Source organism: Fringilla coelebs, assembly GCF_963513975.1.
Source record: "Fringilla coelebs genome assembly, chromosome: Z".
Lineage (NCBI taxonomy): Eukaryota > Metazoa > Chordata > Aves > Passeriformes > Fringillidae > Fringilla > Fringilla coelebs.
Window position 1 is genome coordinate 22,821,927 of NC_140031.1, and position 25,157 is coordinate 22,847,083.

At 37.1% G+C, this 25,157-nt stretch overlaps 1 protein-coding gene across 3 annotated transcripts in view; it reads right to left on the reverse strand.

The window, feature by feature from the left end:
* Window positions 1–25,157, reverse strand: part of TENT2 (terminal nucleotidyltransferase 2) — a 45,236-nt gene that overhangs the window by 4,446 nt on the left and 15,633 nt on the right. For 2 of the 3 annotated variants that reach the window (XM_084224995.1, XM_084224996.1), the window contains exons 10-14: window positions 22,431–22,559; window positions 20,247–20,290; window positions 14,269–14,405; window positions 6,530–6,621; window positions 1,237–1,316 (exon numbers count right to left, since the gene is read on the reverse strand). In XM_084224995.1, the coding sequence (XP_084081121.1) occupies window positions 1,237–1,316; window positions 6,530–6,621; window positions 14,269–14,405; window positions 20,247–20,290; window positions 22,431–22,559 (482 nt within the window). Of the gene's footprint in view, window positions 1–1,236; window positions 1,317–6,529; window positions 6,622–11,649; window positions 11,830–14,268; window positions 14,406–20,246; window positions 20,291–22,430; window positions 22,560–25,157 lie in introns of those variants that run through there. The other variant, XM_084224997.1, reaches the window with a different exon arrangement.

The following is a 25,157-nucleotide window of genomic DNA, read 5'->3' on the forward strand; positions in this document are numbered from 1 at the left end:
CTCAAGGATAAAACAGATTGCTTAAGCTTTTTAAAAAATAGTGCAGGATATTAAAAAGTACTTGCACTTTTAGAGCAATTGTCATTCTTATGGTATCTGGTAAAAAGGACATTTCTCAGGGCTCTATCACTCTAGTATATTGCTTCCAGACAGCTAAGATTGAGCATCTGCTTTTACATTTTCCAGAAAACCACAGAGCTTTGAAACAAATTTTGTTAACTGAAAACTCTGAAAAGAGAAGTTCACTCTGATTTCAGAGTACCGTGAAACCCCAAACCATTTCATAAACGTGACTTCAGGAGATTCACAAAATCAACTATTTTACGTACCAGTATTAAACGATTCAGTATTTTGTATGCTAACTTGGTTAAATAAAAGAAAAACTTATTACATTTCTGAAGAGATTTACAAAGAAAATGACTTAAGGTGTCTCTTTCAGCATTTTTTCTATTACAAGTATCGGGCATTGAATTACATTTTGCTGGGGAAGCCGTCAAGATACTTGAAGACATGAATAACTGGAGTAAACACAAACCTCCAAGGACAGCTTAACAGGGGAGTCTTAACTGGTTAAAGCTGGAAGCCAGTTCTATGCACTAATCCCTAGTCATAACTACAGAAAAAAAGATCTCAGAAACCTAGAATTTGAGTTGCAATACCTATGCAATGCCTATGATAGGAAACAAGCATAAAAGACAGTTGATACCAAAAATTTTCAGAAAAATGCTTAACCAAAGTCTAAATTTTTCCTTGTTTCAAAGTGTCCTTTCCTCCCCTGACTGGGACAGTGAAAGTTCATGTTTGAACTACTCATGTTCTAAAATTATGAGTGCGGTCTCCCTAAAGAAAAGTACCCATCTAAGTAAGTTATCAAAAATCAGAAAACCCCCATTATTTTGGTGGTGATATTTATTTTAAAAAGGTATAGTAAGAAGTAGAAAATATTATCTGTAACCACTCAAATTCATGTAGGACCCACATACAAGAAAATCTAAGAGAGAGGGTTTTTACTAGTTTGAGTACCCATTTCAGTGTAAACCTGAAGTTTAATGACAGACATTAAAGAATACTCTTAAATGATTTTCCACATATTTTTTAAAACATGCATTTTTACTACTTACAGTACAAACTATAAAATATCAGAAACTGGCAGGTTTAACGACTAGCATTTTCAAGACAGTAAAACTATCCTGAAAAACAAAGTGACCAGAAAAATTACATGAGATTACTTTTTACCTGTGCAAGTTCAGCTCTGATCATATCAAACTTCTGTTTCTCATGTACAGCTCTAGCAGTATTTGTCCTATCAAAGGGCTCTGCAAGATCAAAAACAAACATGAAAACTGTTAAAAAGATCTAAAGTTAGTCATCTCTGCTAACCAAGAAGGGTCAAGCATATAACTGCTTCCCAAAAGTGTTTTAAATACTCAATTCCTCTTTGGTTCTCAAGCTTTCTTTCTACATAACATTTATCAAAAAAAAAATCCCAAACCAAAACTAAACTAAACCAACCAATAAGACAAAATTATGCCCCCCCACAAGAACGAGACAACCCAAGACAAAACAAACAAACCAATAAAAGGAGGGAAAAACCCAAAAAATCCCCCCCAACAGAAACAAACAAACAAAAATACAACCCCCCCCAAAACAACAACAACAACAAAACAACCAAAGCAACAAAAAAAAAACCCTCAAAAAAACCCCAAAAAAACCCAAAAAAACAAACACCCCAACCAAAAACCTCAAAACCAAAACACCCCAAACGCTGAATTCTCTGAATGCCCTGAATGGAGAACATCGTCAGGGAGTTTGCAGATGAGACAAAGCTGAGCAGTGCAGTTGACACTATAGGACAGGATGCCATCCAGAGGCACATGTTCAAATTTGTGAAGTGGGCCCATGCAGATCTCATGAAAGTTGAACAACTGCAAGTGCAAAGTGCTGCATCTGGGTCGGGACAATCCCAGACGTGATTATAGACTGGGAGATGATCTCACTCAGAACAGCCCTGCCCAGAAGGGCTTGGGGGTGCTGCTGGCTGAGAGGCTGGACATGCCCCAGCCATGGGCACTCACAGCCCAGAGAGCCACACGTGTCCTGGGCTGCACCCAGAGCAGGGTGGGCAGCAGGGCAGGGAGGGGATTCTGCCCCTCTGCCCTGCTGAGACCCCACTGCAGTGCTGCATCAGCTCTGGGGTCCCAGCACAGCAAGGACATGGACCTGCTGGAGAGAGTACAGAGGAGGCTACAGAGACAATCAGAGGGATGGAACACCTCTTCTGAAAAGACAGACTGAGAGAGCTGGGGTTGTTCCATCTAGAGAGAAGGCTCTGCAATGGATCTCATAGCACCTCCCAGTATGGGAGTGATGGGGCTGTGAGAAAAGTGGTCTAGTGAAAGATGTCCCTGTCCATGGCAGGGGAGTTGGAAAGAGATGATACTTAAAAGTCTCTTCCGACCTAAACCATTCTATGATTCAATGAATGCTTTAATGATATGTAATTCCTAATAAACTCAACTTATTATTATCTGTTGAAGCATACTATGATTGTGCTGAATTTATGCAGTAGCAATTATCTGCTACAGCTCAATAGTCTGTGATAACATATCAGACTATGATTTTGCATATTAAAATATTTTGAAACTTATTACATGTGAGACTCTTGGAACTATTTACTTTAGATTCATCTCATTCAACAGTTTCTCAGTGAAATACTGAGAATACAGCAAAATATTTACTATAACTTTAATATAAGACATATCAACTGCTGTAAAATATATTTTATCACTTCAAACCCATTCTGCAATATTTGTTCATAAGTTAACCATTTGGAGGTTCTACTTTCTAACTGATGACAAATCAATGTGATGTTCCCTCCTTTTTTATACTAACTTAATAAATAGTATGAACTTTTTTAATTGCAAGATTTAAAAAGTACTTCTTGCTACTGATAAGGCTGCCAACATTAAAGCAATTGATACTAAGAAATTATGATGCAGGGACTATGCATTACAGTGTGCTACAAAACAGATTTTATAGTCTTTTTTTTCCTTAATAGAGAACTGCTTTAGTAATATTGTGTATTTCACACTGGTAGAATGTATGGAAGTCCTCAAGGACCACAGAACCACAGAAGTATCTGTTATATCATGTAGATTTTTTTTTTTTGTCTAGTTGGTTATGAATTATTTTTATTCAGACAGTGATGTATAGCAAAATAAAGCATTAGACAGACACCAGAAGGGCTTGTGCCTTTATGGAGACTGGAATTTCAAATTTGGTTCATGCTCCATGGTTTTAGGTTTTTATTTCTGCTAGCGATTTAAATTCACTAAGAAATTTTTTCATTCAATAAATGTTGTATTTAGCAATTTTCTAAAAGGATTCTCTTCAAACTACCTAGTTTTCAGTGGGCAGTTACAGGCAGATTTCTTTTATTTCAGAATGCATCACACTTTTAGTTTAGAACAAAAACTGATTACCAAGTAAAACATACACAGTCCTCCAATGTCAGTCCCATTATTTGAGAGAGTATAATTAAGAACTCCATGTCCCTTACTATGTGAACAAATACAGCATTTCATTTGTGATGAATAAATGTGATGGTAACTGCTTTTTTAATGCTAGGACCTTTATGTTGAATCAAGTCATATCTATATTTTAAAGCAACAAGGGCTGAACTGTACAATCTTCTCAAACCATCATTGGAAAAAAGGCATTCCAGTCATAAAAGCTAACCCACATCTTCCCTTTAATATTCCTGCATATTTACTGATTGTCAAAAGACAAACTGGTTCTCTGAAGCACAGCAAGAATAATTTTACAATCAGCTACTCTTTACACCACTACATTTTCTAACCCTTAAGACAGTAAGAGTTTATTGTAAGTAATTTTGTTCACACACAGACATGGGAATATTAAAAGAAAAAAGTAACACAGCTTTAACACTGTTGCTTGAGGGAAAGGCTAAAGGGAGTCATTTTTCCAAACAAAAATACATGATATCACAGAACCTCAGAACTGCTGCTAACCAAGCCTGAGGAATTATTTTTTAAAATTACTTTTAGCATGTGGATCTGAAAGACTTGAAACTACAAATATGAATCAGGTGCAGCTCAGTTGGCTTCTGATTTGATTTCCCTAAATTATTATCAATATAATTATCGAATAAGATTGCCACATTTCTAGCTTTTCCTATTCTCCAACAGGAGAGTAGTTGATATTACTTGATACAGACAAGATTTAAACTGAAACTAGAATAGTTAATAGCCATTTTGAGCTTCTGACAAGAATTGTTCAAAATATTATCTAAAAGCAGGGTTCTTTGTATCTTTGTATCCCCATCATGGTAAAAGCCCATCATATTTTAAAGCATGTAGAAAGAGCATCTCTACTTTATTTGTTTCTCTAACAGCAGAAATACATGTGAGAATCAGCCTTAAGGCCCATAACATTTAAAACAGAATACAGTTTTTCTTGAGCTAATCTGAATACAGTACTACATGCAGAATTGTGAAAACTTGCAGACACAGACTTGTGTAATCTATCAACAAATACATTTTAGATATTTAAAAATAAATGCAATAGTACCAATTACTGAAATTTTATTCTGCAAACAGGAAAATTTGACAAAGACTTGGAAAACAGAATATATTGGCATGTTTACCTAACTTTTGCAATCTTCTTCTCAAGTACACAGAAATTGATGTAGATACTTTGCTAACCTAGTTGTTTTTAACAGCTGTTATACACATGAAGTCTACTTTGAGCAAAAGTAGAGTTTATTTTTCCCTCCCAAATCAGAAGTAAAAAACTTGGTAGGTGAGGCTAAACCCACTAAGTCTGGAACCAAGGAAGGAATCAGATATGTTACCTATAGAAAATTTTGATTTTTAATAGCTCAAAGGCAAACACATTAAGGAAAAGTACTATGTAATCAAGACCATTAAATGAAAAATCTTAAGAGTGTCTATTTTGTATGTTGATGTGTATTCTATTTTCCAGCCTGGCAGAAAGAGAACCTAATTATTCAACCACTTTGTAATGTCATAAAATACTTGAGAGATTGAAACACACAGTCCCCTGCAACACAGTGGATCAGCATCACGTGACAGCAGCAAACATAGCTGTCCAGCATTCCCACCTCCCACATGCAGACCAGAGCCTTGGCAGTGCCTCATTACGCTATTCTGAATCTTTTCAGCTGTGCAGATACTTTAATTCTCAGATTTCTCAACTCCAGTGCAACTATATTTCAGTGTGTTCTTCTTCTCCTATAACTGTTGATTTTTTCCCAAAGGGTCAAATAAAGAACAGGAATCCCATCATGTGGTTTTACATTGACATTCATATGACTATGGCCAAGTCCATGAGCTCTAGACCAGAGAACAGCCAAGTTCACCAGCAGGTGAAGTTGTTTGAAGGTGATTCTCTGCACAGAACAGCACAAATGCAGGAAAGTACATATATACCCCAACCCTAAACATCATCAATCTTGAAGAATGTCTGTTCAGCCACAAGAGTTGTGTCCTATTCTCCTCCTCCCCCAGCAAAATCTTCTCAGTGTCTGACAACTTTCCCCATACCATTTGTCTCCTGTTCAAATTATAGTCCTATTTCATCCTGTGATGTCAACCCTTGATATCCTTATCCTAACAGCCTTCATTAATTTGCAGCCAGGGCCCAGACACCTCTCTCTCCCTTTGTGACAACTGTTTCCAGTTACCCAGCAGCTCTCAGTCCCGTCAGTCTGTTGTCGTTCTCCTAACATCTCAATCCTTCTCTTGGTTTATCATCTTGTCTTTCCTTAGTGCAAGCTTCATCGCCTATGCATGCTTACCTGCTCATCTTCTCCATTCCACATGGCAGCTGAAAAGTGTCACTAGCACATGAATCTGGTTGCCTCTATCTGTTGCCTGAAACTGCTCCTACTCATTTCTGCACTGAGACAGCTGAGACCTGCAACTCCAACAGGTAGCCTGGGCTTACCCTCCAGTTCTGGAAGGCATCATGCAGTCTCTGCACAAAGCATATGTTCACTAGCCAACCAAAAATAGTACCCACAAGGAGATCAACGTACACATAACCTAGTCAGTGCAATGACAGAGCACTGCAAGAACAAAAAATATTCTTCAAGAATAATCTGAGTATGTGCCTGCTGTGTTTTTTCAGAAGTTCAAACTTGGCGAAACTGACAACTATTTCTGTGGAGCAGAAAAACACACATTACCAACATAAAGGCCATTCCTTATCAAAATCCTAAGCCCTGTTCCAAAAGTAAGATGGCAATGAGTCTCTTGAGGAAAAGGTCAGGAGTACTATTTTTAAACACTTCAGAGCTTAAAGCTTCCTTTTCAAATGTTTTTGACGCGACTGTTTACAAACTATTTACATTGGTTGAACTTCCTTCTTTACATGATGCACACATGTAATATATTTCTCAAAACACAACCAAGGTAAAGTCTAATTGATAGATTTATGTATTTGATACCTTAACAGTTAAAAATTATAACGCAGCTTCACATATTACCTTCTACACAAATAAATTTGTTTCTCCATTCAATACCATCAGGTCTTGCGATAGCCTTGGCCTCACGAACTGATATCATTTGACGGCTCCAACTAAAGAAAAAGAAAACAATTTGCAAAAAATTTTAACTCTTAGTTCTAAATTCAAATTATCAGTTTACATTAAAAAAAATTGTCAGATTGCAATGTTATAAGCCTGGTTAACACAGCATTTTATAATAATTAGTAATTTAGTTTAACATCATGGGTAAGAAACGAGAACATTTTTCTACTAACAGAAGTTCAAGTACAAAAATCATGTCCAAAACAGAGCATCACAGCTATCCATGAGTAAGATATATCCACAATGGAATTTTTTCTACTATCAATGTCAAACTTTGTGACAATTTGTATTTTCACCTACAATTATTTCTAAGTTCAAAATAAATTACAGAATAAAATTTTTCACAGCATTTTCTGTAGGAAGAAAAGGAATGTAAGGAATAAGTGCAGACAAGTCACATACTGCATTCCATAAACAATACTCAATAGTATAAAGATATGTAGAAATAATTTGCTCATAGGCCTTCCTTGTGCCAGGAACCAATTACTAGAAAGTTTCAATACTTTTTATATGCTGAATTTTAGATCTGCAAGTACAACAACTCTACCACTTTCTGCAGGCAGCTTTACAACAACAAAACATGGAAATTAACACATTTAAATAGGAACAGCAGACAGATTATAGGGCAGTCTTTATGATGTGCCATCATCTTTATAACACTTGGCACAACAATATCCCAAACATAATGGAAGCAAAAAACCCCCACTTCCAGTTTTATGTTCTCATCTACCCAGCCACCTTTCAGCTGTTTTTAACTAAAGAGAGCAGCTCATCCTGTGTGCCATCATGTCCCACATCCAAGACAGTCAGGAGACTGAGCCCCGCCAGCAGGCGTTTATGAAAGGCAGATCCTGACTTGACCAACCTGAATATGCGAGGGCTGTGGATGCAGTCTTCATGGACTTTAGTGAAGCCTTTGACACCATTTCCCACAGCATTGTCCTTGAGAAACTGGCAGCTGATGGCTTGGGCAGTTACACTGTTCACTGAATGAAAAACCGCCTGGATGGCCGGGCCCAAAGAGCGGTGGTGAGTGGAGTTACATCCAGCTGGTGTTCAGTCACCAGTGCTGTCCCCAGGGCTCAGTACTGGGCCAGTCCTGTTTAATATCTTCACCAATGATCTCTTGGGTGCACCCTCAGTCAGTCTGCAGGTGACACCAGGCTGGGTGGGAGTGCTGATCTGCTGGGGGGCAGGAAGGCTCTGCAGAGGGATCTGGGCAGGCTGGATCATGGCTGAGGCCACTGGGGTGAGGTTCAACAAGGCCCAGTGCTGGGTCCTGCCCTTGAATCACAACAGCCCCAGGCAGCTCCACAGGCTGGGGCAGAGTGGCTGGAAAGGACCTGGGGGTGCTGGTGACAGCAGCTGAACATGAGCCAGGCTGTGCCCAGGTGGGCAAGAAGGGCAATGGCATCCTGGCCTGGATCAGCAATGGTGTGGCCAGCAGGAGCAGGGCTGGGATTGTCCCCCTGTGCTGGGCACTGGTGAGGTCACACCTCAAATCCTGTACTCAGTTTTTGGCCTCTTGCTACAAGAAACACAGTGATGTACGGGTGTTTGTCGAAAGAAGAGCTGGGGAAGAGTCTAGAAAACATGTCCCATGAAGAGCAGATGGAAATGGTGTTTTTTATTCTTGAGAAATGGAAGCTCAAGGAGGAATTCAACCCTCTCTACAACTACAAGAATGTTGTAGCCAAGTGGGGGTCAATCTCTTCTGCCATGTGTCAAGGAAAAGAAGAAGTGGCCTTAAATTGCACTAGTAGAGGTTCAGATTAGGTATTAGAAAACTGTTTTTCACTGAAAGAGTAAACAGGCATAATAAGTTGCCTAGGGAAGTGATGGAATCACCATCTCTGGAAATGCCCAAGAGATGTCTGGATGTGGCATTTGGGTATATGTTGTAGGAATGGTTACAGTTGTGCTGCATGTGCAGCCGGATTAATGGTCTATAAGGTCTCTTCTAATCTTGATGATTCTGCAAACCCAGGAGCCACCACATCAGTGAAACAGTTGGATCACCAATACATCACCACATGTCCTGACTAAATGGGTAGAAATAGCTGGGAAATATGCTTCCAGCTGTACTAGTCTTATATACACCTGACTGAAGAGCTGGGCTGGGTATGTCAACCACCCACAGTAAATCTGTAGATATCAACTGTAAATTAAAATACTATCATCAGTTCATTCATCAGTTAAATCTGAAAGAATTCTGTCCTCCCTAGACCACAGATCTGCTGTTGCAACTCCATTAAGTCAACAATGACAAGACAGCTAAAAATCCTGACTCTAATTTTACAAACTACCTTGAATACAACTCATAATTAAAGCCTCCTATGGAACTCAGTTGTTTGAATAACTGTAATTCCACAGAACACGTACATTTATGAATAGGGCCTATTTTTAAAAAATGCAGGACACAGCACATGAAGAGATCTAGGATACCTCAGTGTGTATATTTAGCATTCTCTTAATATATTCTTTAGAAAATTAGTAATGATGATGATCTTTTCTGGCATTCAATGTACACACTAAAGCCTCCATTCTAACCCATAATCCCTCCTCTCCTTAATTCCCACAGTAGACTACTTTTGTGATAAACAGAGATAATGTCAAGCATCAAATACTCTCCTATCATGTCTTTTAATAATCAACCATCAACACAGGCTCAATTCAGATGAACTGCTCAAAAAAACCCAAACACACACACACACAAAGACAAAACACAAAACCCCTGTGCTTAGAGCATCAAACAAGCTTAAACTGCAGCTCAAGAACACATGTTATGAGCAGAAGCTTACAGTTTGCTTTTTTAAAAAGTTTACTTAAAAATCAGAGATCCAGGCCAGGGGAGAAAGAGAAAGAGAGAGCGAGCGCGAGAAAGTCATGCAAAGAAATATTTGATCTGTATTTGGTTAAACAAGGCAGTACTGTTTCACTTGAAACAGTAATTCTTCTCTTGAATTCTTTTCTTCCCAGGCTATACTTGATCCCTCAGCAAAAAAAAAAAAAAAAAAAGCATTTATAATACACTGGTTAAGCAAAAAGCAACAAAAAATTGATGTTTCTTGGCTGTTTAAAAAGCCTTATATTTAAATTTTTTAAAATTGAAATTTAAATTTGAAAACAAGTCCTTTATCGGACGTCTTACAGAACTGTCATGGTACCAAGATCATACTGAATTAGAAATTAATTATGAATAGCAAATTATTTGTGTGTCAATTCTAGCCACTTTGGCTTGCATATAATAACTTCATTGTTACCAACATAAAGCAGATCTTCTCCCTGCACACATTTTCTATCTGTGAATTAACACTGCCATTTAAACAGCTATTTCAATTATCAGTTATTGCTGTTGTCACTGAATGCATTAGGTATGTCATCTTCATGGCAAAGGCATATATTTGAAAGGAGGAGACTAGGCATTTTCAAGTGTTTGTATGACTACAGTACAAACAGAATAAAAAACTCATCTTTTCCAGAGCATTTTTACAAATCAAAGCCACTTCTATAAACACAATAAGATGGATACAAGTTACAAATATATTTAATCCAACACAGTATTAAAAATTATCCCTTTATTACCATTAAAATGTATGCAAGCTTTTACCATGTACACCATATACAAATCAGTGAATGATCTTAAACAACTGCTACTTAACCTGCCATAGTAAATTTAAGGGAAGTAATCACAAAGCAATAAATTCAGGCAAGCAATGCCTTGCTTCAAGGTCTCACTTTGTATGGAGACAGCCAAGTGTAAACCTGCTGCCTTCACTCACAGCTGCAGAATTGAAATCAGACACCTCCTTCAGAGGGGCTGGTAAACATGTTTCCAAATACTTGCTTCAGAGAACATCAACAGTTTTTTCTTGATTACACTCACTACTTAACCAGTGGACAATTTTAAATATTTAAAGTTAAAATGAAGCCACTACCATACCCAGCTGTATCCTAAGAGGCATTACACAGACTTGAACTCTTAAGGCAAGATACATATACAACCATAAAGGCAAAACAGGCTTTCCCATATATGGTGCGCTATGCCAACACATGCTGCAATTTCCAAAACACATTTCTTTAGGGACAGGGATGAAAGGGTACAAAAATTACTTCTTATGGACACACTAAAAACCCTAGAGTAAGACTGTGGAAAAGGTACTGTATAAATACATAGCAATAAACTATTTTCTGAAACAACTTTTAGTTTAAATAAACAAAACAGTTTAAAAGCATAAGGGAAAATAATTACAGCACAGGACTTAGGCATGACTGCACAGGATGAAAAGCTCCTATTTCTTCCTTTGCTATACTCTTTAAGCCCCTCCTGTCCTCCATCAAGTTAAAAAAAATCACAGATTTTAACTGACATACCTAATGGCCTTTGCTAGAGTGAGGGAGAAACTTAAAACAATATATCTCCATCTTCTCTTATCTTACATGTAAAATAGATCAGTAGGTAAACATTCTAGACAGGTAGCTTCAGAGATTTACTCTGTTCAAAATCATGATCTTTGCACATGATCTAATCATCCTTGATTGCATGCTGTTCATTCAGTAAAACAGTTCCTGTGTATCAAATCTGGCAGTGCATCCTACTCCACAGATAGGAGCTTACAAAAATTGAAGTCACAGTCGCTGTAGCAATCTTTTCATCAAACACATGACAGTCCAATAGGGAAAGTTCAGTGGCCAAGTACAGATCATAAAAATATAGCCTCATTTAACAGTCACACTGTCTGAAATACAATCTCAGAATTTTGGAGCATAAAGACACTAGTAAATTTTTCACAGGGAAAACAAACAGTGAAAAAACTACTTATTACAGCAAAGAAAAGGAACACTCACACTCAACTGTAGTTTTTCCATGCACGACAGAACTAAGAGAGCCCTGTGTTATGTGTATTTGCAAGCTGAACATGAGCCAGCAGAGCCCAGGCAGCCAGGAGGGCCACTCATGTCCTGTGGGCATCAGGGACAGCATCACCAGCTGGGCAAGGGAGGGGATTGTCCTGCTCTGCTCTGCACTGGGGCAGCCTCACCTCCCTCACCTCGAGCGCTGGGGACAGTTCTGGGTGCCACAGTATAGGAAAAACATAAAGCTACTGAAGAGTGTTCAAAGGAGGGCAACAAGGATCACGAAGGGCCTTGAGGAGAAGCTGTATGAGGAGTGGCTGAGGTCACTTGGTCTGTTCAGTCTGGAGAAAAGGAGACAGGGGAGACCTCATTGCAGTCTGCAATTTCCTCATGAGGGGAAGAGGAGGGGTGGACACTGATCTCTCCACTCTCATGACAGGACTTAAGGTAACAGCATGAAACTGAGTCAGGGGAGGTTTAATTTGGGTAATAGGAAACTATTTTTAACCCAGAGGGTGGCTGGGCAGTAGAACAGGCTCCCCAGGGAAGTGGTCACAGCACCAGCCTGACAGAATTCAAGAAGTGTTTGGACAATGCTCTCAGGCACAGGGTCTTAGAGAATGAATCTTAGGGATGATCCTGTACAGGACCAGGAGCAGGATTTCAATTCTCCTGATGGGTCCCTTCCAATCAAGCATATCGTATTACTCTGTGATTCTATGTATTTAATTCTTACCCTCATTCTCATTTGTACTGTTGTTTCCATCAGTAACTTCAAAGGAACGCTTACAGGTCCTGTGGCTAGCATGAGACTACTTTAACTTTCACTGGCTGGCTATCACACACACACAATTTGTTAAGAGCCATGTTCATGTTCCTCCCTATGGTGCACTAATTTGTCTTCTCCAGTCAATGAAAATAGATGGAATTTTACTATCAATCCTATTCCTTTCAAACAGGATATAGTTGACAGACATAAACAGATAAACAGTACACTTGACTGAATTTTATGTCCATAGCAGAAACAGTTAAAAATAATAAAGGCTGCTGCATTAAGTGCATAATTTCCTCAAATGACTTCTCAGCTATGTAGTAGCATTTTCACACAGGAATTCTAATGGCTGTTTTTACTGGTATATTAAATACATAACAGATACTGAACACTAGAAGAACACATCAGGTAATCTTTTTATTCAGCTGCTTTTTGAAACATTATCTTCCCTTGACATCATCAACTATCCTGTCTTCACTATCTACTTTTTCAAGCTTTCTTTTACCCAGAAGCTCCTCTGCATGTCTATGAATAAATCTAGGCAGTACTTTTTCCTGATTTATCATCATCAGAAAAATGGTATTTAGGGACTGCCATCAGCTCAAACACTGATATTGCAGAATTTTTGGTCTGCATATGTCTTAGCATATCCTTTCTAATAGCAGACAAAAATGAAGTCATTCTGGATCAGCCACCAACTTAGACAGAAATCTGGTCTTGATTATGTTCACAAGCATCCAAACCCAAAAAAGTCAAAGTAGGTATTTTTCCTGTAATTAGACAAGATAATCTCTGGTACTTTGCACAGGCAAACCAGAAAATTCCTTAGTGGATAAGATATTTACTTTCATATTTAAGAAGATTAACAGCTTGTACAGTCAAGTAGCAAAAGATTCATGTAGTATCCCAAACAAATTAAGAATCTAAGGTTATCCTCCAGCACTGTCTTCTCATTTGCCTCTTTAGCAAACATCACCTTGTCAGGTGAAAAGACAGGTACTCAGGACAAACATTTAAGACAAAACACCATTCTCTTATCTGCAGAGATCATTGAAAGAAAATCTCTTACATGAAAATCTTTCAGTCAGGCTTAAGCATGCACAAAATGCAGTTGGTTCATGCATTACTACAGGCCATAGGGATTTAGCTTACCTATTTTACATGAGATGCACACCCCAGAAATGCTTTAATGATTTTATAGTCTTTCACTTATATTAAAGTGAATGATGAACACTTCCAAAATTATGAGTACCTGATTGTGTGTTTTGTTCTTCTTCTAAGAAATGGAGATGATGTACATACACAGGACAGTAACATGCATGAAACAACTGCCTCAGAAGTTATTTAGAAGATCTTTAAGCTGACTGAGTAAAAATTTGGCAAAACATTTGTAACTTAAGGCTTTTTCAGATGTCCTCACAACTTAAGCTTCTCTTATACAAGGAAGTGCAGGTGCCAAAACTGAACTCAGATTCTAGCAAACCAATAATGTGAGTGAAACAACTATACATGACAGAATTCTTCACTAGGTGAGGCCTATACAGATGTAGATTCTGGTTGCAGTAAGCAGCCACCTGGCCAATTACCTCAATTGACTCAGTGTGACAAAAGACAAGCACAGCCTTTAAGGTCCAAATAATTCATATCACAGTTCATACCTTAAATGACAGCTAAGAACTGGATCTCACACAGGAATAGGCAGTTATAGAATAGTGTAACTGTATAACAAACCCCAGCAATTTTTACAGGAGAAAGCTCTCTAACTTTTGGGAACTAATTTACAAGAAAGAATGCCTAGCTAATTAGAAGATATCAGACAATTTACTGGCATTCCTGCTGTCATTTAGCCTTTCCACTCATAGCCTTCCTCACTCTCAGTTACCTGCATTGTTACAATTATCTGCATTGGTGCTTTTTTTTCTTTCAAGGGTTATAAAGTGTTGCTGTATTGAATAGAAGGAATCAAAGTTTCACATCTTCTAACCACTAAAATGAGCTTATTACTTACTCAAATTCTGTGGCATAATATTTGAAGAAGCCTGTTAGCAAATCTCCAAGGCTTGATCCATTTTTTGAGACGTAAGGAGGAATGGTACGTGGCGCTTGATGAACAAAATGCAACTGCATAGTAGGATCAAAACATTCCTGTCAAAATAAAATCAGAGTGTATATATATATACACATACATACATACATATATATATATACACACACACACACACACAGATAGCCTTAACCCAGGTGCATGTATTTTCCACAATAAGAAAGCTGCCTATTGTTTGCTTATTATAAGTTCAAGGACAACTTACAAACCAAGGACCATTTCTCTTCTGCCCCACTGAATACTAGTTACTCCCCCTGAACTTAGGTAGAATCACCTTGCACAGGAGCATACAAGATAAGGAATTTTAACATGGGAGAATCTTTGAACTAGACTTGCATTTAAAACCACAAGAGCAAAAGCTGAGCCTGCACTCAGCTGACCGCAGTTCAGCTGAGAACTATGTAGGTGAAGTTAATGCACATATTGTCAATTTCCCACAGCTTAACTGGAGTACAGAAATAATCCAGAGGGAAGGTCTAACACTGCTCCCAAGCACCCAGTTAAAAACTGCATATGAATGAACCTGCATCCACCCACAAAATAAGCATAAAGACTGCAAGTATGACTTCCTCTAGCCAAGAATTAAAAACAAACAAACAAACAAAAACCCAACAAAAAACCCCAAACCAGCAATGAAGTTATGCAAAACATGTGAATACACAGAATGCTGCATTTCAGCTGAAGTATGCTTTTCTGTAGGGGTAGAGGGTGAGTATGACAGGGTAAGAAAAAAATCAAATCAGGTTTGCTATGAAAAGAAAGCACTATTGCCAGCTTAAAAAGGAATATATACAAGACTAAATACACACGGTTTTAGAACTGCCCTGCTGTTTCAGTGTCCATTGCATTCTTGGTACAGAAACAATTTTTATAATTTGCTGATACTTGGTTTTAACACTCTTTTACAGCAATGTTTTCTGTTTTACTAAAAATGAACTCAAGATACACAGAACCAAACATAACATTCACATAAAGACACACATTTATGTAAATTTAGGAACCTGTTCACTCATTACTATATCTTCTTTCCCCTCCCCACCCATTCATTTTTTATTTTTAAGAGTAGTATCAGGCATGACTCAAACTTAATAGTACTAGAATAATACTAGAAGCATTACGTAGTGTAGTATTACTTCCATGACCACAGCTGGCAGTACTTCCTCAGAGAAAAGTACTGTTAAGCAACAAAACCAGTAGGACTAGAAAGTTCGAGACTCTCATCTTCTTTCTGTCAGCTCCAGCAAAACTTCTGGAACCCTGTACAACACCTTTTGGGGAAAAAAAGCCATTCTTCTAGAGATAGAAAAATTTCAATGGTTGATCTCATATGATAAAATGTTATATGTAAAACATTATTTTAGTTCACAAAGCTCAGAATTTAACAGCTTATAGTTCATCAGAAGACACCAAAACAATGGAAGCACAGACATAAAAAGCATATATGCAGTATACAAAGATCAAGAAAGGAACAGTTGTTCCAATGCCTTATAGTAAATACAGTTTTAACCCTAAAGTTAATCAGAAAGATACTACAGTGAAAGTCACTCCTTGCCCATCACCACAGAAAGCTAAGGAAGAGTCTTAGAATTAGTAGTACACCAGCTGATGAAGAAACATACAAGGGAGGAGGGGAAAGAAAGAAGAAAATGGGCCACTGACCTACAAAAACATAAAACAGAAGTGCAATGGAATAACAACACGTCTACTACAATTACTAAGTGCTTGGAGGCAGCAGAAAAGGAAGACAAGATTAATTTTTTTAACCTTTGAATATTTAATTGCCTGAGAACTTCCCAATTGCAAGAGAATTCTGTCATCACAGTGAGGTTGATATCCTCAGCAGCTAAAGAGTTAGGCTGTACTTTATTATTTTTCATAAAAACAAGCTTTTTTTTACTGGCAGACAATGAGATATCAGACAAATCAAAGATTTTCTTACTCAGAAAGGCTTTTGCTTTCAAGAAAATACACGCATATTATTCTAGACACATGCATTACTAAAACCACAGGTTATGGGCTATAGCAGCTAACTATTGAAACCCCCAACCACCTAGTTTAAGAGACACATATAAGTAATTCTCATTTCCACTTGGTTTAGTGGCTATGTCACTATAAAAATTGCTCTTAAAAAGACAACTGAGTATTGCAAAATAGAAGACATACCTGATATGACTTTTCTGCAAGAAAATAAGACTTATTAAGAGAAACTAAAGCAATGTATTAATCACATGTTTGTGATAGTGTTAGTAGATTTATTTTCTATGCACTGGGGGTTGCTGATCACCCCACAGAGAAGGCAAAACCAAGTGTTTCATCTTTCTGAAATACAGAAAATTTGTTATGTAAGACATTGCTATTACCATATTAGAAAGTTCTACATGTAAAACTAATTAATTGCTACTTAAAACTGGCAATATTTAGTGACAGCTTCTGTCAAGATATACCATTATTCAATAATTCAATTACCAACAATGTAATTTAAGGTCATTTCTTAACAAAGGAATCGCTCTGTGTCCAGTGAACAAGAGGTCAGACCAGCTAAGGGATACCTAGATATTTTTTCCTGCTTTGCCACAGACAACCCATGATACTCCACTAACTTCAACTCATCTCCATTCACCTATTGTAAAACAAAGATAACAGTATTTTCCTTCCCACCAGAGGGACTCAGGGAATAACTAGACAAACAAAACAAGGCATGGCTTATAGATTCTGCACATAGGTGAGGTTGCTAAAAAAAATGGGATTAGAAAGCAACCTTTGAAGTACGTTTTCTTTCCTTAACTTGCTCTAGAAGGAAAAAGATTCAGCTCCTATTAAAACTAGTCCCTATTTCGCTTACTGTGTCTTTGCCTCAAGCCATCTTAAGAGACAGAGATTAGATTCAGGATCTCATTGAGCAACAAATACAAATGAGCTCTCCATTATTTTAAGATATCCCAGAAGAGAGACCCGAAAGCCTTTTTCTTTTTTGCTGGATCTCTAATTTTCAGCTTGATTCGCTGATTTCTCAAGAAACAGTATTCAGCAACATGCTTCATGTTCAAGCTACACAATACTTTTAAGTATACTCATTCCACCTTACACACTGGAAAGGAACACAAGTGTACATCAAAAAATATTTATATTTGAATATTTTGATGAATAGTGAGTTTAACTCTGAACGTACAAGATCCTTCGTTCAAAAAAATTTAGTAGTAACATCAGCATAATATCTTGACACACCTAAAATATACTTTTCCCCAGTCCTATAAATGAGTAACTCATCTTTTAAAAGTGCAACTCAGTGTGAAGCAAACTGCATCTTTCCAAGAGCTGACTTCCATGGTAAGGACCATCCCGCCTTCTGCCCCACCCTTTGCAAGACATGTCATGAAGCTGAGGCAGCAGAAACAAAAATGCGCTCATGCTAGAGTCCTTGAAGTTTACCGATCCAGAGCACTCATGGAAACCCAATTTCATCTTGACTTCAGTTAAAACACCAGACTTCTTGAACAGTGGTGAGTCAGGCACAGGTTTCCACATGAGTGTCATTGACAGCAATGTTCACCAACCACAATGGTTTAATCCACCACAGGCTCTCTAGAGCTTGAAGCCCTGACATGGAAGCATGTCCTATATAGACTTCAAAACACATTCGGTGGGCTTTTGTCATCTACATTACCTGGCTAGGGGGCATGGTCTGACACTCCCCCTAAACTAGTGGCTGCAAAACTCATCAGCTTGGTGCTAGCTGTCCCCCATGACAACAGAATGCAAAAGTGGGCAAATTTGGTGGCTTTCCAGGACTTCTAACCCTTCACATTCATAGTAGGGATTCACTGAGATACAGAATCTGTCTTTTGTTTCCTCCTCAATGTAAGCATGTCTCTCCTATATGGTGCCAACTATTTAAGATAAGCAGTTTCATCCAGATCACAGAAGTTTTTTCAGGCTGAAGATTTGAATGTGAAAAACTGTGGGTAGATGTATATAGGGAAGATGCAGTATGTTTGTACAATTTTTGTACGGACACACAACTCTGACCAGCTACAATCATAAAAATATATGGTTTCTTTTGATACTGAAATTTGCATGTGCTTTTTAATTATTACTGCAAGCCACGAGATGAAAATTGTTTTGCCATATTTTTAATTTTAAATTCCTTCAAAATATCAGTATTCAGAAATTTCAAGTTTCATAATTTTTAAATATTTAATTCTATTCCTAATGGAGACAATAGATCAAAAACATACTTGCAATTTGGTTTGCAGTAAGCATGCATAAAATATCTTCTAATTTTGTTAGCAATTCTAGAATATTTAGTCCATTCTCCAAATATAAGAAAGAACAACAAAACCAAGGATAATCTATATCAGAACAGGGCAAAAATGCAGTTCTTACAGCAGTGCTCACCTGCAAGTGATTTACGATTTTTCACACAACACAAGATAAAAATTTGCATTTAGATCAATCAGATTTTTCAGCTTAATGGACTGTATACATTTGCTTTAATGATTGAAGGCAGTAATATTTGTATAGTATTCCGAAGATCTCTACAAAGTTTGAACAAGACAAATATGTCTGCATTATAAATACAGAAGAGTCAAAAGTTGCCAGTTCTAAACACTTCTTTCTAAATAACATGCTACACAAAACTTAGAACACTAGAGCACACAAACTTTAAGGAAAGGTAATAAGGAAATCTAGCAATTCAAAAACCTATCAGATAAAGCTAAGGATACAAGAAATGCAAGATAGCTTCAAAAGCTCTTCAGCACTCCCAATGAAGAAACTAGAAGGTATAGAGTACCATAAAAAAAAAAATCACAGGAAAAGATAAAGACCATAAAAATATAATGCAGGTATCCCTAAGTAGATTTACAACACATAAATAAAACTGCAGCGAAATACTGCCCAATGCTTTCTCCTGCATTTCAATTATCTCAATTACCCAAAATGGCTGACACCGCAATATTTTCCCCCTGATATTCAGCACCACTAAATATTCCTGTTTGAGCACTATGGGAAATACAGGCAAAAGACAGAATGGCTTTCTGATACTAGCTTGGCACAATTGCCAGCAACCAATTAAAAATACCCTATATGTAGACAGGAACACCAAATTATGTCAGCTATGAATAAAGAAAAATTTTAAGTGACACATATGAGACAGGTAAAGAGGAAGGAAACAAGAAATTTTTGTAAATAAATTACAGCATTGAACTACTCAGCAATAGCACTTCTGTGCACAGGCAAATATTTAGGAAGGCAGTTCTTACTTCTAGATAGTTTTTCTTAGATTAAATCTCACTAATAACACTCCTAATTCTGGAGGGACCAAAGCATACTGATTCACTGGCTTCTCCAGAAATGAACAGAGTATGATCTGACTACAATAGCAAAGTTCCAAAAAGGTGTTTTGTTTTTGGACTGAAGTCAAATTTTGTGATGTCTCAAGTTGCTTTAGTAAACCATGTATCACTCACTTTCTGCACATGGAAATATCAGGCAACTCAACAGCTGTAGGAAGGAATGGAATTCTGAAGCAGCAGAGCTGAATGAAAAAGCACTACTTAACACATTAAGATACAGGCACCAGAAAGTTACAGCTGACACAGGGATATTTCCAGCCCAGCATAAAGAGAATTAGGTCAGTGGTTTTCATTAGCACTTTCTTCTAACTGTGTGTCAGATCTTCCCATGCATAACAGAATTTTCATTAAAGAAATTATCAAAAGCAGCAAATAATCTTTTTCACACTTAGGTCTGGCATAAAAATGACCTGACCTACTGGAACTGTTAATTCAATTTAATCCATTAGAGACAGTTAAGAATTCATATATTTAGATAAGCCGGGTCACACACATATATGATGCAGTAAATCCATAAGAAACACTTACTGGGTAATTTTTTTGGAGGGATGGAAGGATGGGTTCAGGTAAGGCTATAAAAAAAAAGTCAAAGTTGCTGTGATTCATGTAATTCACATGGAAGCAATATCATATCAACTACACCAAAGAGTTGCATTGAAATTCTAATTTAAAAACATTTATCAAGAACTTCACTTTCAAGCATTTTGTAAAATAAGTTATTTGGGAAACATTTCTATTACTGTAGTTAGTAAGTACTATAGGAACTTTATTCAGCTAAAGAAAGGTCTTACCAAGATAATACTATATGTAAAAGGCATGAAAAATTCTATAGCAGCTGTGTACAGCTTTATTTCTCAAATTCATATTCAGAATTCATGGCTACAGGAAAATCATCTAGATTCCCTAAATGAAAAATGAGAGCTTCACTCATCTTTTTTTTCCTTACATCTAATACAATTCTATGAACGAGTCTACAGTTACTGCAAAAGAACATGTTTTTCAGCTGCCAAGTATTACATAATGAGTCTCCAAATGTAGCCTATTAAAAAATGCTCAACACACCTAGTAGGCATTGCTAGCAAAATCCCCATAAAATACACAAATGCAGTCTAATAGTATTAGCTGGTCTGCTAAATGACAAATATGTTATGAAGATCATGCAGTCATTAACAATACTAACAAACATAAAATTACCTAATTATTGGTTACTTTTATGAAAACCATAGATTGGGAGTGCATCTGTTGAACTACATAAATTAGAAACATTAAAAAAAAAAAAAAGACTCAGATTAGATGGTCCTATAGAAGAACCAAAATCCCAAAGTATATTCTATACTTTCAACGTACTCAAGCAGTTATAGAACTGTCAGAGCACTCCTCAAACTAAGGCTTGAATATCATTTCTTCAACATGGTTTAAGAAATTGGTATACAAAATTCACTAGGGAAAATAATAAATAAATTCAGTACACAGGTCTTGGACTTGGGACTTAGTTCACTCTATAAGGTCTTACAGGTGAAGACCTTATAGAATCCTAGTTCCATAGGAACTAAGAATCAGAACACAAAATCCTTAGAATGTGCTTGGAGTATGTTCAAAGAGTAGAATATACTATCAGGACTGCTAAGAAAATTACCACAGCTGCTTCAATAACATTTTTGTTTGTGGGTGTTCATGTTTCTGCCACATCTTGGATACTTTCCAGTTCTCTACCACACTAAATTAAAAGGCAACAAAATCAGAGCAAACAACCAAGGTTTGTATCTAGGTGTGTATGCGTTAGTAAGCTGTACCAAGAGGACGGATGAGAGGGGAAATATTACCACTTACCACTAGCATTTGCCCTATGAGTTTCCTTTTTTTACTGTTCAAGTTAATTAGACATATTATCTGGAAGAAAGTTCATGTACAAGATACTGATGTATCTACAAAATAAACTCAAGCCACACTAAACTTGGGTCCAAAGACATCCACATTAGTATAAGAATATAGAAATAAGTATAGAAAAGAAATTTGCCTCGCGAAGGCAGGGACACTAGTGCCAAAGAAAGGTATTCTTTTTTTCCCTCTACAGTATCAACAAAAACATTATTAGAAATTCTAGGACACAAGCTATTTTCAGGAACATCACATGCATATAGCAGGGAAAAAAACCTTAAAATCTGCATGAATAAAACATCAGAACCTAAAAATCTGATGCTTAGATGCATGTACAGTGTACAGGGCCACACCTCAGGGGCTTTTTTTCATGCCTTTTTTTCCCCCCACAGAAAAGGCTGAGGAAGCACAGGTACAAGGCTCCTCTTTGGTTTCTGGACTGCTGATCTTCCCAAGACAGCTGACTGATCACAGTTTTGCATGAAAAGGATTATTTGAACCCTTTTTTTCCTCTTTCCTAGACAGCTGTGGCAGCTGACTACAGTAAATGTCCTTATGCATTTTTGTGAGTTTATTTTATACTTGAGTTTATTTTATAGCTACACAGTGTCCTCCAGGTACTTTTTTCTTTTCCAAACCTTTTTAAAGGTGGTAACTCTGCCTCCAAAGAGCAGAACCACTTGTTAAAGACAAATGCAACACTAAAGAAATGGAGTAAAACTCACTTTTACTTTTAAGTATTTTTGTGTAGGAGATGCTTGTTTTATTTCATTAAAGAGGAAAACTACAAAATGAACTTAAAAGGGACAGTTTAAACATGTAAAAAATACTTACTCTGTAAATAGTGCAAAACCATCAACGCAAGACTATAGCTGCTTAAAGTACCACGACTGGCATCATTTATCTCATGAAAACTTGCCCACTTCTTAACAACAACTACTAATGGACGAACTCGATTCTCAACTGCAAGTAAAATAAACAGATCTCAAAAAAGTACATTTAACTAGATAGCAATTAATCAACATTTGCTCTTACTTGATGAACATGGTAGTTTTGTATTCTAAGGCTACATTCTGCAGGCATTTTATAGAATTTACTTATAGAATTCTACAATTACTATCCACCCTATAAAAATCAAAATATAGTACTTGCATTTGCAAACAGCCTTTTGAGTAGTAAAATCCACAGACACATCATAAGAGGTACACTAGGAAATTTGGAAAGCGTCTTTCTACTTCTAAGGTCTCTCCAGTTCATAGTACCAATTTTCCCTGAAAAAACTTGCTGCCACGACAGACCCTATGTTATTTTATTTAATTCAGACTATACGAACTTTGAAGGCAGGGAAAAGAATTATTGTGGCTGGAGGACACAGTTGATTCTAAAGTTTACATCAGGAGACATGACAGCAGTAATCCCTGCATCCAAACATAAATTTTAAATTTGCCTTGTCCTCCATAGCTTTTAATGCAGAAGACATGTTAGATACAACATCTCTTTAAATTAATACATATGCATTTCATGAGGAAAAACATAAATACAGCCATATGCCAGATACAATCTTCTGAATTTCTGGTGAATATAGATAACCTTCTAAGTAAAGTATTAATCTATTGTAGGAAAACATCACCCACCACAAACTCCTGGGACTCTGCAGAATAGTTTATTATTTGCAGGTATGCCGAAGTAGATCATCAAAAAAAGCTTTTACATTCTGGAGTACCTTTTCTAACCTGACATCATCATACAAAGTTTTGTATTTTGCTTATCAGGACACAAGGACAAAAAGCATCCTACAACTGCCTCAGCTGGGGTGCTCTCTGTTTTTCTGTAAAACTATCAAGCATGACTTTCTCACAATATGTTTAGAGTGGTTCAGCAGATATGCCCATGTAACTGGTACTCTTCTAAGAATTAATGTCCTACTAGATCTGGAACACCTTATGAAAACAACCAAACTCCTTACACTAATCACATTATTCTTGACATTGTTCACCAGTGGTTAAACTAAAAAATATAACTTAGCACACCAATTGTGAGATGCCAAAAAAGTACTGTATAGATACCACATGAAGATGCATTAATTGGAATAGAATTTTTCCATGAGAGAAAAATGCAAATAGGTTCCAGTTTCAAACATAGCTATTTTGTGTCACAGCAGAAAAGACCTTTTTTTAGTTGACCTCATTTTGAGATATTAAATTCTCTCTGCTGGTGCATCTAACTAGTATACAACAAAGTTAGTGTGCAATATGGCCAGTAAACTTTGATACAAGCTACCTCGCAAGAAAATGCTCAGTAATGTTATTTGCACAAAGCTAAGAAGCCCAGCCCCCATTAACTGAAAAATATCTAGCAAAAATTGCTGATTAATCACAGATACGGCCCCTTCAACAAACTGCTGGTAACATAACAGCACAGACTTCATCTTCTAGCTGTGCCTAATCTACCTACACTTTCTGTGGACATTTTGTGTCAGCTTGCCTCATCATTCTCGATGTTTTCTAGAGCACTCGCTTCAAAACAGACAGAAGGGCATCCACAGAAATCTTGTGAGTTGTAGCTTTTTTATCATGTTCACTAAGATAGTCCCTTGTTTGCCTGAGTATCTAATTTGTTCCAATAGAACACAGACCAATACATCTTCACGTTAGAGGTAATTTGATAATTTTTTCCCCCTATTCAGGTTGAAGACCTTCAACTACACATTTAAGTGAGCAGGATAATACATATAAGGCTATTCACTCTTGCTCATATGACTTATAAAAAGTATAGAAGCAGTGTGATAAAAGCTTCCATTTAGTTTTGTGCGCCCTATGTCACCTGAGTTTTCTGGTCCAAGGAAGACAAGACAGACAATGTGTATGCTGTATGATATTTAGGAAGGTCCAGAACATTGGGAAGATACTGTTTTCAATCACAGGTCTCCCTTTGCTATTAACTCACCCCTTGACCTCAAGAAAATATTATTTAGCCTTCACCAGGAAACATGAAGTTGACTTTGCTGGCCTTATAAAAGTGAGCACCACAGCAGAACAGAAGACAAAGTGGGATACTAGGACTGCTTCCACTGCTGTTTTCACATCTGCACTTGTAGGCCCTACAGTGATTTTCTGAGCAAAGACAATCTGTGACAGAAGCTACAAACAAGTATATCAACATTAGACTTCATGAATTGACTGCTCAATGATTACTTCCTAACATTTTTAATACTTGGAAGCAAATCCTTTTCCAGTCATACACTTTCTTAAATGTATGAAGAAATTACAGTTAACCAACTGATCCAGGACAAGTTATAGACTCTCCTAGTAACATGAATATGGAATACAAACTACTTTGACTGAAGTATTAGTAAAATTTAACTAGTGAAGGCAGCTTCTATTGGTAACTGCCTACCCTAAACAGAAAGAAATTCTTTTGTGCAAGAACTGAAGAAGAGGGTCACGGAATAAATGCAAATGCCCTAGAAGAAAAAGGCTGAGGCACACTCCTTTATGTACTTATCTGACAAATGACATTGCAATGCTAAGAAAGAAACTCTTAGTTTACCACTAAGAGTGC